Source organism: Gouania willdenowi, chromosome 6 (assembly GCF_900634775.1).
Source record: "Gouania willdenowi chromosome 6, fGouWil2.1, whole genome shotgun sequence".
Taxonomy (NCBI): Eukaryota; Metazoa; Chordata; class Actinopteri; order Blenniiformes; family Gobiesocidae; genus Gouania; species Gouania willdenowi.
The window spans coordinates 12964920-12982164 of NC_041049.1; the positions used below are offsets into that span (position 1 = coordinate 12964920).

At 36.5% G+C, this 17245-nt stretch overlaps 2 protein-coding genes across 2 annotated transcripts; both read right to left on the reverse strand.

Annotated features, from left to right (window-relative positions):
* Positions 1 to 912: 912 nt before the first annotated feature.
* ube2nb (ubiquitin-conjugating enzyme E2Nb) lies at positions 913 to 9379 on the reverse strand. Its single transcript, XM_028448940.1, has 4 exons — positions 9242 to 9379; positions 3655 to 3901; positions 3307 to 3447; positions 913 to 1336 (listed from the first exon to the last, which is right to left on the reverse strand). Exons 1-4 carry the CDS (start codon positions 9269 to 9271, stop codon positions 1299 to 1301), a joined length of 456 nt encoding a protein of 151 aa, XP_028304741.1. The 5' UTR covers positions 9272 to 9379; the 3' UTR covers positions 913 to 1298.
* A 772-nt stretch (positions 9380 to 10151) lies between these two features.
* On the reverse strand, positions 10152 to 17100 carry mrpl42 (mitochondrial ribosomal protein L42). Its single transcript, XM_028450523.1, has 5 exons — positions 16967 to 17100; positions 13228 to 13288; positions 12822 to 12906; positions 11579 to 11742; positions 10152 to 10275 (listed from the first exon to the last, which is right to left on the reverse strand). The coding sequence occupies exons 1-5, from the start codon at positions 17043 to 17045 to the stop codon at positions 10230 to 10232; spliced, it is 435 nt and encodes a 144-aa protein (XP_028306324.1). The 5' UTR covers positions 17046 to 17100; the 3' UTR covers positions 10152 to 10229.
* Between the last annotated feature and the right edge of the window lie 145 nt (positions 17101 to 17245).

Here is a 17245-nt window from a genome sequence, read left to right on the forward strand (position 1 = left end):
ATGACATCCGTTTGTGTATGGTAGATATGTGTGGAATAGATCTAGTCTCCAGTGTGCAATGAGCGGCAAACAGCCTATGACGATAACTGTCAATAATTCCAGTGAGATTCTTTTCGAATAGTACGTTCAGGTTTCTGTTATTCAGACTACTGTTCCTTAGCATTTCCACTGTGATCTCCTGACAACTGCCAGTCTTCGCCAGAGGCGTATGCTAGTCACTTTGATGTTTCCTTGACTTCCGCGTAGTAACTCCAACAAGAATCTTTTTAAATAGTATGTCATGGTTTAATTTATTCAGACAACTGATCCTTATGAAATCCACTTTGATCTGACATGTTTCAACTGACAGTCTCCTTTAGAGGTGTCTGCTGATCGATTTGATGTTTTCTTGACTTCCGCGTAGTAAGAAATGAGACATAAGACAAAAAGAATCTTACTGTAATTACTACTCGCAAGTTCAGGAATCTTCAAAGGAAACATCAAAGCGATCAGCAGACGCCTATGAAGGCAGGCAGCTGTTAGTCGAAACATGTCAGGAGATCAAAGTGGATTTCCTAAGGAACAGTTGTCTGAATAAATGAATCTTTAAAGTACTAAACAAACTGTGTCAGTGTCCTCTGCAGCTCTGAGACAAACATCCATCCACATATGATAAAACAGTGACTAGAAGTAGTTAGGAAGCATCTACCAGGAAGGTAGCTTTAGGTCTTTAGAGTTTAATTTACAGTTATGTTGCTTTTCTGCTTTCTTTTCCGCGCAGACCTCTTTAGCTCCGCCCCTCACTGTAATCACAATTCGCGCAGCTGCAAAGTGACAATGTATGAAATATGAGGTGCAGGGAGCGTCAGTTTTTTTGGACAGATGTTTGTCCCCCTCTATCTCACAGAGACATACAGATGTTGTGACAAGTGATGCATGTGTTAAAAGAAGGACAGCTTTAATGCATGAATTCTTTGCAAACGTACCAGCATGTGCCGAGTTCAGAATAACATATTGCATGTGATTATTTCTTTAAGACTGTGGCGGGGGGGGTAGGGTGTCATTCTCCGTCCATGCATTTAAATAGCAACACAGGAGAAAAACAACCAAAAAACAAAAAAAAAGGCTAACACACATTTAACGCGTCTTAGAGAGGAAAATAAGTCACCCAGAGTTCTGCAGCAGAAAACCTTATTTCTTTTTTGATAGATTTGGACTTATCTTTTTTTTTTCTCTTTTTTTTGTTGTGTCCTTAAATTCAAATGTTTTCAGAGTAGGAGTACATTGTGTGGATCACATTCAGATGCCTTGTCTCTCTTCTAATCGGAGACTGCGTAGAGCCTGGTCCATGTTCGGGCTGGGAAGAGACAAAGATAGAAGAGTGAGTGGATGGAGAGGGAGAGGTGACACAGAGAGAACACAGTAGACGCCAGGCTGTCACAGGCTGGGAAACACATTAAAAAGTTACAAAATGTAATTTTTGAAATCCTGGAAGTTAAAAAAAAAATCAAACTGCCTTTTTTATGGACAACAATAACAACTTTAGATTAAGGAGAACTTTCAAATTTGTACAATGAAAGTCTTTAAACAGGTGCCAAATGTGTGTGTAGTCCATCTACAGCTCAGGCTTTGGACTGTTGGCTATTGATAGACATTACAACTAATGCCGTCAATATAAAAACTATAGAGTAGACACAGGTAATAATTGAAAATAAATACATAGAATCTTAGTTTAAAAAAAAAAGAAGCTTGTTACTTAACCATGGTCACAACTTTCAATTGTGTAACTACCCATGAGGATTCACATTGAAGTTAAAGGGCTCATGACACTATTTTCTTATCTTGATGCTAAACGCAAGAACACTTCCTAAATAGTGCATCGACTAAACATTATTATGTCTATTTTAACATTTAAATTGTCATTTTAATGTTGATTTTAGGGCATTGTTGGTCTGCTTTTCGGAGAATGGCTATATATGGGCCGTGATGCAGGTGTGAGAATCTTGCTAGGTTTCCTCAGCTACATTGTAGCTCTGCTAGCTCACACCGACGAAGCCTACTGAGTTGCATAGCATCCATGATTATTATTACACCAATTACCTCTATACTGTGGAGCAGCTAAATGACTTCTGCAAAAAGAGTTTATTTATGTTAAGCCTATGGCTCCAAGCATAGATGCATGTTTCATTTCTCAAAGAGAGACAGAATAAAAAGTTTAGGAACCACTCCTGTAGTGATGGGTACCAAATTCAGTTGGTATTACCAAAGCACCAATTCAATTAAAATCAAACGGTACCATGTTTTGGTACCTAAACGCATTATTGTGACTGTGAGAGAGAGGCTGATTTTCCATGCTGGACATGAACATAAGGATGTCAGTAGCTCCTCTTTTCAAAATGCAATGCAGATTATGCTCACTGCAACAATTGTGATGCAAAGTGAAACTCCCTACATGGGAGAAGAAATAATGGCAGCAACGATGACGATGCAAGTGAGGCCTCATCATCATCATCATGGTCTGCTCCAGGTAAATAAGCCTCATGTTTAAGATAATGTTTAACTTGCTTTAGTCATCATTATCAGCTCGGTTCCTTGTACTTTGTAACATTAATGTAAATGCTTGTTTTCATTTACCCATCGTCAACACGCCCTAAAGTTAAAGTGAGAGCTGCAACAGTGACTCCCTTTATAAAAGCCAAGGAGACAAGAAACTCCCCATCAGAGGGCTGATTAATGTCACATAGAGCTGTGTTTTAATAACATCAATAATAATAATAATAATAACAACAAATATAAATAAACAATATCCTTGGTACCTGCACTGCTATTTTTACTGTACTTGTGTGTATTTTCTGTATTATTTTTCCTACTTCTGCTATATTACGTTTATGTACTGTCACTATTTATCTTGCATGCTGCTGGCCCTGACGAACAAATCTTGTTTTTTCAGGGAAACGTTGGAAAATAACAATAACAAACCTTGAACCTAATAAGAAAAAAACACTGTAGTTGTAGTTAAGGGTTTTCACTTTGAAGGAATTTGTGAAGCAAATGCGATGTTACATTACAAACAGTTGGATATTGATTCGATACATTTGTTAAAAGTTTATATATTGAGAAATAACTATGGTAAATTGAAAAAACATGGACATTTTTAATTATTTAATTTTAATTAACAGGAAAACACACACAAAAGCACCAAAAAAAAAAATACAGATCCCAGGTATCTGTATGTAATCTCAGCCGTCTGAGTTGATCTCTTTGTTCTACGTTCCAATCATCATTAGCTACATAATCTGATTGAATATTATTGAATCTCTTCCTCACCTGTCTCGATGGCGTGGCTTTCGTTTTTCTTCCACTGCTCTGCAACATCGTTTGCCAGGGGATCGTCTGGATTGGGAGCACTTAATAACGCCTGGATAGATAGCAACACTGTACGGATCTGCAGGGCTGGAGACCATTTGTCTGTGGAAGGAACGGATGGCAAATAAATATAAAGCACGGGAAAGTGATTTAGAGTTCAGATAAAAAGCAATGAGGAAACAACAACAACAACAACAATATAAAACCATCAGAGCTGAGGTGAAAGTGATCAACTTTGCTTCAAAATAGAGAATATCCATAGAAATGCATAAAATGATCACAGAAATATCATGTGTTGTGTTGTCGTACCTTTCAAAATGTCTAAACATATTCTTCCCAGTTTGTCAACATTGGGGTGATAGATTTTTGTCATGAATCGCACTTTGGGAGCTGCCATGGGATACTCTTCTGGAAGAAATAGTTCAAGTTTAAATATGCCTCCTTCAAAAGGAGAGTCTTGAGGACCTGCAATGACAACATGGAAGTAGCGAGCGTTGGAGTCATCAGGGGTGGCTGTGATCCCCGGGACGGGCTCTGCCATCAACCGCTGCGTCTCCTGGGAAACAAAGAGGTACAGGCACGTTCCAGTCAGGACAATCAGTGACATCTCATCAAAACTACAAATAGAAACATCATCAGAATCAGAAATACTTTTTTTTTAAATGTATCCAAGGGGGAAATTACATGATACAAATAAACATTAAACAAAGAAAGAAAGAAAAATTTAAAACATACATAATTACATATATTGTCCTTTAACAATTTTTCCATATTTCCGAGATAAATCTTTTTGAAGCTTTTTTTGTATTAAACTACTTTTTAGTTGCTGCTTTCGTTACTTATCAGAACATGACAAGCACAGTTTGATAGATTTCTGAGTGCATCTTAACCCAGACCTTTCCCTAAACATGTCACACTACAAAACTCACTCACACGTGCTGTCCCTTAGAGGAGAAAAAGCCAAAAGTGGCACATATTGTGCAGCAGTTTGTGAATAAATGAGCCTGTGTAGCATTTTTCATCAACAAATTTAACCCAGAATTGTCTTTCTGGTCTGACTTTATTGAGTTAAAATATTGAGATTAATATTGTATATCGCCATTTTGAGAAATAATAGAGACATGAGTTTGGTCCATATAACAAGAATATTTCATAAGTTTCATAAGCAGTCATAAGTTTATGATCATTTTGTCCTTGAAGAATGAATAATACTTCTTATAGTGCTTTGCATTTCTGTAGAGCTCAGTCCGTATCAGACATATTCAAACATTTTGGGTCATATCGTGAAACACAATTAAAAACGGTTGTTTGAGCTGTTGATGCACAAAAATATATTTATTAATACTGATTTTAAAGAAATAGATGGCAGATTTGACAGCTTTCACTTTCACTTTAGAAAAAGGAAATGAATTAGACCAGGGGTGTCAAACTTATTTTAGTTCAGGGGCCAAATAAGGACCAGTTTGAGCTGGTGGGCCACAGATTTTAGGAAGGGGGAAAAACTGCAAATTCAACAATAATGTGCCCTGATTAGCACTTCAATGTATAAATGTTATATAAATAATAAAGTATGTGAGTATATCAGTCCCTGCAGGATCTTCACTTAAATTCTTCTGATTTCGGAAATTTGGGGAAATTTTGTGGATTACTTTGAGGAAAATTTGCCAGATTTTGGAAGTTCTTTCAACAATTTGAGATTAAAAATGACTGCTGTCATGTGATATAAGAGCTAGAAAACTGAGCTCTGAAAATATTGTGAATTTTAATTGAATTTTTGTATTTGGAAGGGCTGAGATCTCTACAACCAAATTAGTTGGTCATTAAATGTTTCATGTATTATTCTATAAATTCCACTTTCTCAAGCGGGACAAATTTGATGCTCTAAAAGACCGAATTTGGCCCCCAGGCCTCGGGATTGACACATGTGCAAGAGACTAATAACAGCTGCAGTAGCAGACCAGTCATGTTAACCTTTAAAGGGGCAGTATTATGAATATATCACTTCAATAGTTTTGCTACAGTGATATTCATCCCTTTAGCCTCATTCAGAGGGACAAAGTTGAACAAGTTCTGTTTCCTCCCTCCCTTGTTATTCCACATTTTGTAAAAAGTCAGCTCCAAATGGGAGAGTTGGATTTTTGCCCCAATAATATATCATATGGGGGAAACTCCTCCTGACAATGATGGCTCCTCCTACCCTATAAGAATGTGAGCTCCTCCCTCTCAAACTACCTCACAGGTTAAACATAGCTACGGCAGGCTGATATTGCAGTTAATATCTTTACATTCAGTACATAGATAATCCAGTATATAGATAAACCGAAAAGCGTTCACAACAGTTTCACTTTTAGTAGCCGTTATACCACCATTATGGGATGATCTGATGTGGTTGTGACCCAATGCGATGCAGCGGTTGGACAAAACAATGAACTATCGTTTTAAATGGACTATTTCTGTGACCAGAAGAGGTGCGGATGAAAAGAAAGCAGAGTAGCAGCTCATGTGAGTGTTTGAAACAGCTGACTCAGCTGATAGTTAAGTTTAGTTCCCTGCGGCGCAGAGAGAGCGGTTACAATCAGTTCAATTTTTAGTAGCCGTTATACTGCCTCGTATCGCCATTATGGGATGATCTGACGTGTTTGTGACCCAATGCAACGCAGTGGTCGGACAAAACAATGGACTATCGTCTTAAATGGACTATTTCTGTGGTCAGAGGAAGAGAAGGAAGACTGTTAATGATTTACTACTGCTGCTGCTGTGATGAACGCACGCTGGAGCAGCATGTGTGTTGATGCCCACTCATGCATATATGCATGAAGGCCCCAAAACAGCCTGTTTTTAGGAGCGCTCTGAAAGTGTCTTTTCACAGAGCTAAACCTCAAGAAAACAGACGAGTTTGGGGAAAAAAACCCTCAAATACTATGTTTTTGGAGTTCTTAGAATAAATGGAGATGGGTGAAAAATAGCATAATACTGGAGCTTTAACAATGGAAATGATCAATAATATACATACAGATACAGAATCACAGATGGCTGATTGTTAAAAAATCTGCCAAACAAGATTATTAGAAAAACATTGAAAGAGTTAACCACTGCTTATTATTAGTTTGCAGGGACTTCAACTAATTTTAACATTATTATTATTAAATTATGAACTTATTATAAAAAATAAAAGAAAACACTGAGCTCGTACTTTTTGCTGGCCTGAGTTGGTCTTCTGATGGCACACTGTGTGCACAAATCAGACTTAACAAATGCTTGACATCTCCTCTAATCATTGTGTGGCCTTTCAGTTTAGCTCTAGAACAGAGTAGAGACCTTCAGAACGTGTGGTTCTGTTCTGCACCCAAGCAGCTGCAATGCAATACATCATAGTGTATAAAATAAAGTGTGTCGCCACTGGACTCTAGAGCAGGGGGAACGCGTCCTGTGGAGAGACAAGTCCTGCTTTGTCTGGCAATGGGATGAATTCATTAATGTGAGTTTGAAGGTTACCAGAAAAAAAGTACAAGACAAAGAGGAGAGTTTGGTTCTTAGTGTCTGAGTGAGAGACTGCGTTGAACTAAAGGAACACTTAATACATCACCATTCTGAGACATTTTCATTTAGACTCTTAAAACAGTGTGTCCTTAAAAATGATGGTTCTGCCATGGTCTAAACCTGATACTAGAACACATTTAGGGAGAATGAAGACAGTGAGTGAGAGATAGAACTTGTCTGACCTCACAGATGCCAAACAAATGGAAGAAAGTGAAAGTACAGCACGACCAGTTCACGGGCAGGTTGATTATATAGCCTATGTTCACTTTTTGTAAAGTCACAGTGAACTGTGCAATCCGGGATCAGAAATGAAACTCTGGAATAATTGAGGAACTATTACGAACTGAGGTGATTTATTTATTTATTATTTTTTTTTTTTAAATCTCATCAATGATGAGATTTTTTTAAACTGATCCAGATTAAGTAAATTGGTCCGGATGGCCTCCAAAATTTTGTGGAATTTTCCCATGACCAAAGACAGGGGTGTCCAACTCATTTTAGGTGGGAAATTTAGTAATTTAATCATTATTATGCTCTAGTTTGCACTTCTACCTATAAAACAATGATAAAATATGTACAACATAGATAATATCAAAGCATGACAGATTTCAGTCCCTGCAGGATTTTAACTTTCAATTTTTTAGATTTTGTCATTTTTGTGGCCAAATTTTACATCATGTCATTTTCTTTGAACAATTTGAGATGAAAAATGACTTCCATCATGTGATATAATCATGGGGAAAATGTGAGCCCTTCTAATATTGTGGAGTTTCATTTAATTTGTGTACTTTTTGGGAGATATGCACAACTGAATAAGTTGGTAATTTATAAAATTATTTATGTTTTCAATGACTTCTTTGCTGTCTGCTGTGGGCCGAATTGGATGCTCTAAAAAGCCGGATTTGGCCCTCGGGCCTTGAGTTTGATGTGTGGTCTAAGGTCTATCTTTGGTAAACATTTTCTCAAAATCAATTATGTGCTTTTGACATAATTCTACAAAACAAACAAATAAATGCTCCTTGGCGGCAGTAAAAAAATGTTTAATCCTGAGACATGACTAGTAAGATATAATGTACTAATAATTTGGAAAATAAAGATTTTACAAATGTAAGTTTGTTTGTTTTACATTAATTTCTAAATTGTATGTTTTTAATAACTCAATGTAGGCCTGCACAATAAATTGAATTTTAATCGTGATCACAATTTTGGTTGCCACGATTAAATTAACCTGATCGTCGGCAATATTTACATTTATTATACGGGCTTTGCACTCTGTAATAATGTATGTAAATCTTAAATCCATAGGTTAATTTTTTTTTTAGGATAATTTTTTTATTTAAAGCTTTATTTTGCACTGTAAACTATAAGAATATTGTTTTATAAGTAGTGTAAAATCAACATTTTCCCCCCCTATCATGATAAATAGTTGTGATTATAATCGTGATTACAATATTGATAAAAAAATTATCACGATTATCATTTTGGCTACAATCGTGCAGCCCTAATTCAATGTAATATGACTTTGTTTAATTGGGTTATATGCAAACGATATACTTCATTAATTACGTTTAATACCAAATAAAACCACATAGTAGTAGTTCGTTTATGTAATGAAAACACGTGAATATGTCCTTAGATGAAGTAACAATAAGCCATATCACCCTGACATAACGTCACAGTATTTCTATGACAAATCTTGTTGTTGGTTTGATATTACCGGTGAATCGAAAGCGGAGAAATTTTTGATTATCAGGCAGAACCGTGGTGTTTCTGTCGGTAAAGTGCAGCAGCTCCTGCTGGTCACGGAGGAAAAGCCTTCTGTACTGATCGCGCCCACCGCTGCTGGGCCTCGGTCCAACCCAGCCTCCGTGAGCCAGTGACGGAGGAACCGCAGTGCAACACCCCGATTAACTCCTGTTCTATATTTACATAAAATCACCTTGAACAATACACGATCACACCTTCGTGTCGTTGCACGATTAGTACGTTTCTAGCGCAGTGTTAGCCGTCAATGGCTGGCATGTGTGGGACACAGCTAGCTTAGATAGCAACCAGCCATTCATGTCGGCTAGGACGACCACTGACACACCGGTCATTCAAATCACAGCCCGATTACCCTCAACCACAAGGTTGATATACAATACATATATGTTTTGCAACCCTGGCATCAGTCACTTGTGTGAGCGGAAGAAGAAAACAGCAGACATAAAGTAGGTTAGCTTCAGAAACTAGCTACACAAGTGTTAGCCGCGCACCGTTATGCTAGCTACGTCCATAATATTAGCACGTATCTTTTTTTTTCACTGGCCAAACATTTTTTCACAGGGATGTATGTACACAGCAGAGAGAAATGTACCTTTATAATCCTACGAGGCAAACCGGCCATCTTGTGTTAGCTATTATATTTTTAGCCGTGGACTCGCCTTCTCTTTAGCTTGGATTGACTGAGCTGCCGGGGCGGGACTGATGGCTCACTCTTCCGGTGGCTTCAAAGACGTAATGTACGTGATGACGACACAAAATATGAAAGCATTTTTGGATGATTTAAAATAATGATGTATTTGTATATTTACCCTGCCCTTCCTTGATTTCTTATTTAATCTGGATTATAAAGAAGTAAAAAAAAATAAATGTAGAAAAACTATTGATACTTCTCATGGATGTTTTTAATATTCGTTTTTTAAAGCTGATATTTTATGGGGAAATTATTTGCAGTCGAAATATATCATGTTCAAATTGTATGCTAAAATAGCTAATAAAAAAATAAACTGAACATAAAAATGTAAGATAAAAGGAGAATAAAAAGCACGTAAAATTATACCTATGTATAGCTATAAAACACATTTTATCCCACTGAGGCGGCACTACTCAGATCACTGTCCATCTGTTAGAATTGAGTGAAAGAAGTTTTCATCAATTATTTATTAACAAATATATTTGGGATGGACGAACACACCCCAAGTCTCCAATAAAAAGCTATAGACTACAGATGCAAAAAGACAAGTCCATACTAAAGAAATTTTCTGTATTAGAGTAAAAAATGTACAGCTGAAGTCAGAAAGGCAAAAATTAGAAATCTGAAAAAACGAAACCTTAAAATAAACTCCAAAAACTAATCGTGCTCTACAAAGTCACTTCAGTAGTAAATGTTTGTGTTTGCGTTCTCATACCTGCTTTGTGTGTCTCTTATAAATATATAATTCATGGTTAAAACTGTCAGCTATGTAATCACAATTCTTCAAGAGAATTAATGAATGGAGCAAGAATAATGGGTATTCACTATTAGTTTATTATACACAAATGTGAACGGTACACAGTCAGAGTTCTTCATGTTCAACTTTCCTTTATCGGTCCTTTGGGGGGTTCTTTTTTATGCGTCTCATATGATACCTGTAAATAGAAAACAAAATGCTCCGATTATTATTATTATTGCAAGCAGACACATGAAGAGGGTGTTTCATCTAAAAACTAATGCTCCCTAATAGACCCTTTAATGGCCCTGGAGACAAAAACAGGAAACGGCGCTGGCTAAAGATGGTGGAGGTTAGTAATGTTACAGCTTTAGAATGTCATCTTGTTGTGTGTCTGGGTGCCAGAATAGGAGGATTAACATTAGTGGACATAAATTAAAGTTTTATAGGATTACAGCGGACACTCGTGCACAGAAAAATAAAGAACATTGTGGTTTGGCCTCCAGGCTAAGCCCCGCCCAGCAAAATACGTCACAATGTTTACAAACAATCAAAGGGTCTATAGACCAGCACGGTTAAAATACTAAATATAACACAAAGAGGAGGGCTCTGCTTTCTTTGGAGTGATACTAAGTGAAGTTAAAGGCTTTGATGCTGCTTCTCAACATCAAAAATACAGGTTTGATTGTACTCTACCTTTTTTTTTTTATGCAATTCTGATGTGATTACAGAATCTCTCCTGGTCCTGGTCACACTGCCCTAAGCAGGCCAGATACCATTGTACATTGATAACAATTGCCAAGGTCTCTTCTCAGAGACGCTGTCATTGTTATGCTCAGAGAGCACAGAACAACTACACACACACGCCTCTAAAACCCTTCACTTCAAGCAGGGTCATCGATCAGGAGTCTGTAGGGCCTCAGATCTTCTGTTTCAAAATGTCTCCAATTCTGTTTCAGGGTTTATTCATTTCCACATCACGTTACACTTTTCAGTTTCATCATCTTTCCTATTTTATATGACTTTACTGGCTATTAAACTTCCTGAAAATGTACCAAACATGCTATATAGGGTTAATAGAATCCACGACTGTTGTCCTAATGCAGTTTGTTTGATAAATATGTTCATAGGTTTAAAACAAAGAACAGAGTAATATTAAAAATGTTTTTGTACTGCTAAAAGTTATTTCAGTTGAAAAGATTACAGCACTGAACTGCTCATTTATCTCAACACAAGCAGATGTAGATCTGCGTGCGTTTTCAGTCCCAGGATAACATGATCACTAGTTGATCTGTTACACGTAGCGAGAGACACATAGATGATCGTTTGCTAGACATTCCATCGCCCGTTTTCTGAGGAAAAATAGAAAGTAAATGTGTGACATTGTCCCAAATCATGCAGTGGAGGAATTTCTATCACTATGGGGTCACATTCTAAATAAAGAGGCAGATAGATTGCTTTTTCCACTTCAGAATGTGAATTCTGTGACCGTGTGTACTTACTGTCCAAAGGGGTAAAAGCGATGCTTGGTGGTGAAAAACATCTTGCTCAGCTCTTCTATGGTGGGGCCCGGTTTGTCCTTCAACACCTCCTTAGTGAGGTGGGCCTTTAGCATCTGATCGTGAGTCTCAGGGGCTTTGCTGATTGGGTCTGGACGCTGAATAGGCTGCAGACACACACAGACACAGACACAGACACACACACACGACGAGAAATGTTTTCAACCAACAATATAGAGGATTTGATTCTTCTGTTAGTCATGGAATGTTCACATGCTCTGTAACTGCTATGACATCATAAATGTTGAACATGACGATGAATATTTCACTAGTATTTGTAGAGAGCGTAAATACTATTCTAAATGATGAAACGCATGAACAAAGGATAAATAACCATTCATGGTGAAAGGGAACAATCAATAGATCAAAGATAGCAGGGGCCTTAAAAATGTGATTGATCTGAGGGCCAGTTTATTAACATTCATGTCAGCATTCAGAAAAATTACCAATCTGAGCATTAATACAGGAAAGAACAAATCATTTTGCACATGTTTTTTGTTATTTTGTGTTTTTGGAGTCATTTTGTCATTTTGTGTGCATTTTTAAGCAACTCAACACATTTTAATTGTTGTTTTTTAATATACTTTTCAGTCATTCTGTGCATTTCTTTTTCATTTAATATTTTTCTTTCATTCTATGTGTTGTTTTATGGGGTTTTCTGGCATCATTTCGTGTTTGGAGTCATTTTTATTTTATTTTTGTTGTTTTGCATTTTGTGTATTTTTGTTGTTATTTTGTGTATTTTTGCTGTCGTTTTTTGTAATTTTCTGTTTTCTTTTGGTGTTATTTAGTGTTTTTGTTGCCGTTTTCTGTGAATTTGGATTCTTTTTTATTTTTGTTGTCATTTTACCTTTTTATTTGGCATTTTGTGTATTTTGTTGCTATTTTGTGTATTTTTGCTGTCGTTTTATGTAATTTGGGGGTTTTTTGGCGTAATTTTTGTGTTTTTGCTTTCATTTTCTGTGAGTTTGGAATCATTTTTGTTGTCATTTTGCATTTTTATTTCATTTACGTGTATTTTTTTCTTCATATTGTTTTGTGTAACTTTCTGTCATTTTGTGAGTAATAGAGTCTTTTTTGCATTTACCTTCAGAGCCAACCAAAATTAAACTGAGGGCCACATGTGGCCCCCGTGCCGCCAGTTGTCAATGTCTACATTAGGACTTATAAAGACAATCATTAGTACCTGGGTGAGCTCATAAGGAATGTCAGCAGCTGGATGGTAGCACACAATAGTTTTCCCATCTGAAGTCACACCAATGTCCACTCCACTACACCAGAGAGATCAGAAGGTTAGAGTTCAGATCACAATGAAAGATTCATGAAAACTATTTATTTTTTAAAGTGACTTATCTTCATCATAACAGAATAATAAACTCATTTATACAAGTTGCATAGGTTATTTGTTCATGGAATTTTCACGAACCAAACCACAACAACAACAACAACAGAGCTACTGAGAACATGTCATTGATTACAATAAGATTACCAGTTAGTTAATGAGAACAAAAAAAATCTGAAATGATTAACTGCTCCCTCAATATTCCTCATGTCAGATATGTGCACTTATCTGACACAAAACGGAAACGTACCAGTTATCATCATCCAGTGAATTAGAACCCACAGACTTTTGTCTTACTGGAACCAAACAACCTGCAACAGAATCCCAGAAATAATAAAGACAATGATTGGATTCAACTTCATCCAAATCACACATACAGAATTGTGCAAAAACTGAAAAGAGAAAATGTCAACAAATGCTTGAAGCTTATGAAGTTATCGCTGCAACTATGGAATATTTTGATAATTGAGTACTGTATCGATTATTTCATTGATCAATCCAGTATTCACTAGGGATGTAACGATTCACTCAACTCCTGATACGATTTGCGATACTGGGTTCACGATACGATTCTCTCACGATTTATTTTACAAAATGGGAATGTAGAAAAATGATGACTGAAAAACATTCCTTTATTTTTTTGGGGAAAAAACTATAAAAAACTATACTGTTTTCCTTTTATTTTTCATTGTCAAAAGAATCCCTTGATAAACTATAAAAAAACAATGCAATTTAACTAAAAATAAATCTTGAATGAAATAAATAAAGGAATAATACAAATGAAGAAGCCTATTCATTTAAATTCTAGTTCTAAAGTAAACAATGCAAAACTGCATAATAGTTCTTTTTAAAAGTGTAACTGAAAATGTATTTTGTGCCTTAACAAATGGACTTAAAAAAACAGTCATTGCATTGTATTCAGGTCAGATATTTGTTTGGACCAGCAGAGGGCGCTGGTAACCCAGTGGTCGGTTGGCATGCAGATATCTTGCAGTGAAGAAGAAATGCTATGCTAGCAGACAAAGCTAATCGAAAAACGTGACTTTTACCGATATTCAAGTAGTATTACAGATATTTTTTGGTGCTAAAGGGGTAAGGAATCATTTATGAACATGTTTAATAGTAGAAGGCGGCCAGAAAGAAAGTCTTAGCAGATTCTGCCCACCGCCAACACTTCTGGATAAAAAAAGTACTGCGATTCAATTTTCACAGCATCGATGTGAATCGTGATGCCTATGAATCGATTTTTAACTGCCTTACAATTAATCGTTACATCCCTAGTATTCACACAAAATCCATTTTTAACTCAATTTCAAATATACAACAGAAAATATGACTGATTACTTAATAATACCAAGTATTGGTTTCTGTTTGAGAAAAAAAATAAATTACATTATTTACTGCATACGCATTATGCAAAGCAGAAAAAGACAAAAAATGAAACATACAAAAAACACAATAATAATTAAAAAAAAATAAATAAATTTAATAAAAGAGACTTTAAAGGGGACATATCATGCTAAATCCACTTTTTTAGCCCTTAAATGCATTTTGTTGTATATTTAGAGTGCTTAGAAGTACAGAAAAAATCAAATTAGTCTCTTCAGGTGCTCCGTAGATATCTTTATATTCTGTTTTGCTCATATTTTTCAATCTGTTTCGATTTTTCTATTCTCTATTACGTTTTTTGAACTATTACATCACAGTATTTGCAGCGGAACTGCCAAATTAGTACATCAACTCCAGGTCCAACACTTCGAGCAATCCGCCATTTTTATTTCTCGCTTTTATTTTGTAGTCCAAGCTCAAGGATGCCGAAGTTACGAGAGGATAAGTCAAAATGTTTGGTTGTTGGATGTAGTAACCCACACGCTTCATTACACCGTCTCCCAGCATCAGAACCTTTTCAAAGTGCCTGATTGAGTTTTATTTTTCACAGAAATGTACCCACATCTGTGGGTAAGGTCATTTTTGTGTGCGTGAAGCACTTCAAGGATGACTGCTTCAGCAACCTCCACCAGTATAAAGAAGGATTTGCCGAAAGACTTTGTCTGATTGAGGGTTCAATTCCTTCTATCTTTGGAGACGATGAACAGAGCACTTCGGTAAGCTGTAAATAACGCTAAAAGTGTGATAAGACGTCCCTGTCATTGTTTTGTTAGCATTAGCAGTTGCACCGTCTTCAGACTTCATATGATAACGCTGTGTGCTCGTTTTAGATCCTTGATGATATGGCCTACATGATTTAATTTAAGTCTAAAGTTTTCATTAGTCATTTCATTTTGCCATTTTTGTCTTTGAAAAGACTGTATTAAAATGCATTTCGTGACGTTAGCTCGGCGCTAGCGTTAGCTCGGCGCTAGCGTTAGCTCGGCGCTAGCGTTAGCTCGGCGCTAGCGTTAGCTCGGCGCTAGCGTTAGCTCACTTGTTAGGGTTCTGCAGGTTCATCATCTTCATTTTCATCGCGCTCCGCCGGGTCAGACTCTGGCTCGAACATGTAAGGCTGGATGGACAAGTCTTCTGTTGTTGACATTTTGTAAATAACCTCTGAATAAAAAGTTTATGCGCCGCTACATAGCCGTATCTCTTCTATCAAACTACAAAAATGGCCGAGCAGGGTGGAGTTGAACCGAGTGTCATCTGAAGAGGGGGCGGGGTATGGAGTGTCTCATTTGCATTTAAAGAGACCGCACCAAAACGAGTTGCTCTCAGAAGCACATCAGAAAATGGGAAGAAAAGGGGTGGAGCTATAATAATGAGGAATTCAGACCCAAGCATTGCAGTTCCGCTTTATATAGACCACAACTGTATGATTTATATGTAAAAAGGAAGGATTTAAAACCATGATATGTCCCCTTTAAGGCAGAACACATTCTTTTGTGATCAAGATATTCGAGGACCTCTGGGAATCATTACAGCCACAATTGAAGGTTAATACTAGAACTATTTCAGTATAAAGAAGAATTACTAAAGGGAATTGGAATTGGTCTGACTAACAAAAGACAAATCCAAACAATTTTAGGAACTCAATCTGTTATTTAACATTAAGATGTTTGGAGAAACAGTTGATGAGTTCAGTTTAATCATTGTACATTAAAAAAAAAAACTGTTGTTCTTTAGACAATTAGTCACACTATTTACTGTTTCCACTGTGATTTCTCATTTATTTTGATGCCTGTAAGAAGTTTTAACTAAGTATGTTTTGTTGTGATTTTTGGGATTACGTTCATCTTTTAAAAAACTTTAAAAAAAAAAAAAAAAATAGGTAACATGTTGATTAAATGAGATTCCACTGCTGAATTTGTAGCTTTATTATTTTCAACATCAGTGCTAACGTACAATGGGCTGCATTAGGGCTGGGCAAAAAAATAAAATAAATTGATTATATCGATTTATCGAATTTGTAGATAAAAACTATTTTTATTTTGCAAATTCAAGCTTTAACTTAATTTTTTTTTTTTTCCCACCACAGTTTTTTCAGACTTTTTCGCGTTAAGTCCTTGTATGTCACCGTACAGTGATGTGAGCCAGCCCCCTCTTTGTTTACATTTATTTGCCCTTTGAGTAGGCTGTGTGTGCATTTTTGGGATTTTTCTATGCATTTAACTCTTGAGGACAAACGCAGAAATAAAGTTGCATTTTTCACAATATATCTGATGTCTGCACTCACTTTTAAGTGCATTGGGAAAAAAAAAAAAAATCGAAAATCAAAAGGCAAAGTCGCTCAGCCCTAGGCTGCATTTGTAAGGTTTCCGTTTGGTTTTACCAGCCACCATTACAATAATAACAGCATTTGTATTCGTAGTAAGTGGATTTTCTTCACAGTAGTTAACAGCGCGCTGCTAGATATTTATAATTCAATAAGTAGTTTCGATAGACACCAGTAGAACCAGTAGTCAGGGTTAGACCAACACACACACAGGTCGTAGTGGTTAGGTCTGGTGATGTCTGACAATATAAAGTTTATGTTGAAATAAAATTCAACTCACTCTGTGCACACCGCAGTGTTCTGAGCTTATTCAGCCGTGTGAAGAAGCCGTGAAGTTTACAGAGATGACCTGACGCCATGCTAGCAGCAGCTGTACACCGCTAATTACGGTCCGGCTCAGAACGGAAGTTCCCGCTTTACAGTTCCACTTCCGGTATACTTTCACAGTTAAACTATGTAATATATTTAATGAAGTGTGAATCAATATCATGATGAATATGGTAAATATTCATGTAAATGTAATTATCTTCAGTGTAGAAAAATAAGATTAGTTGTGTAA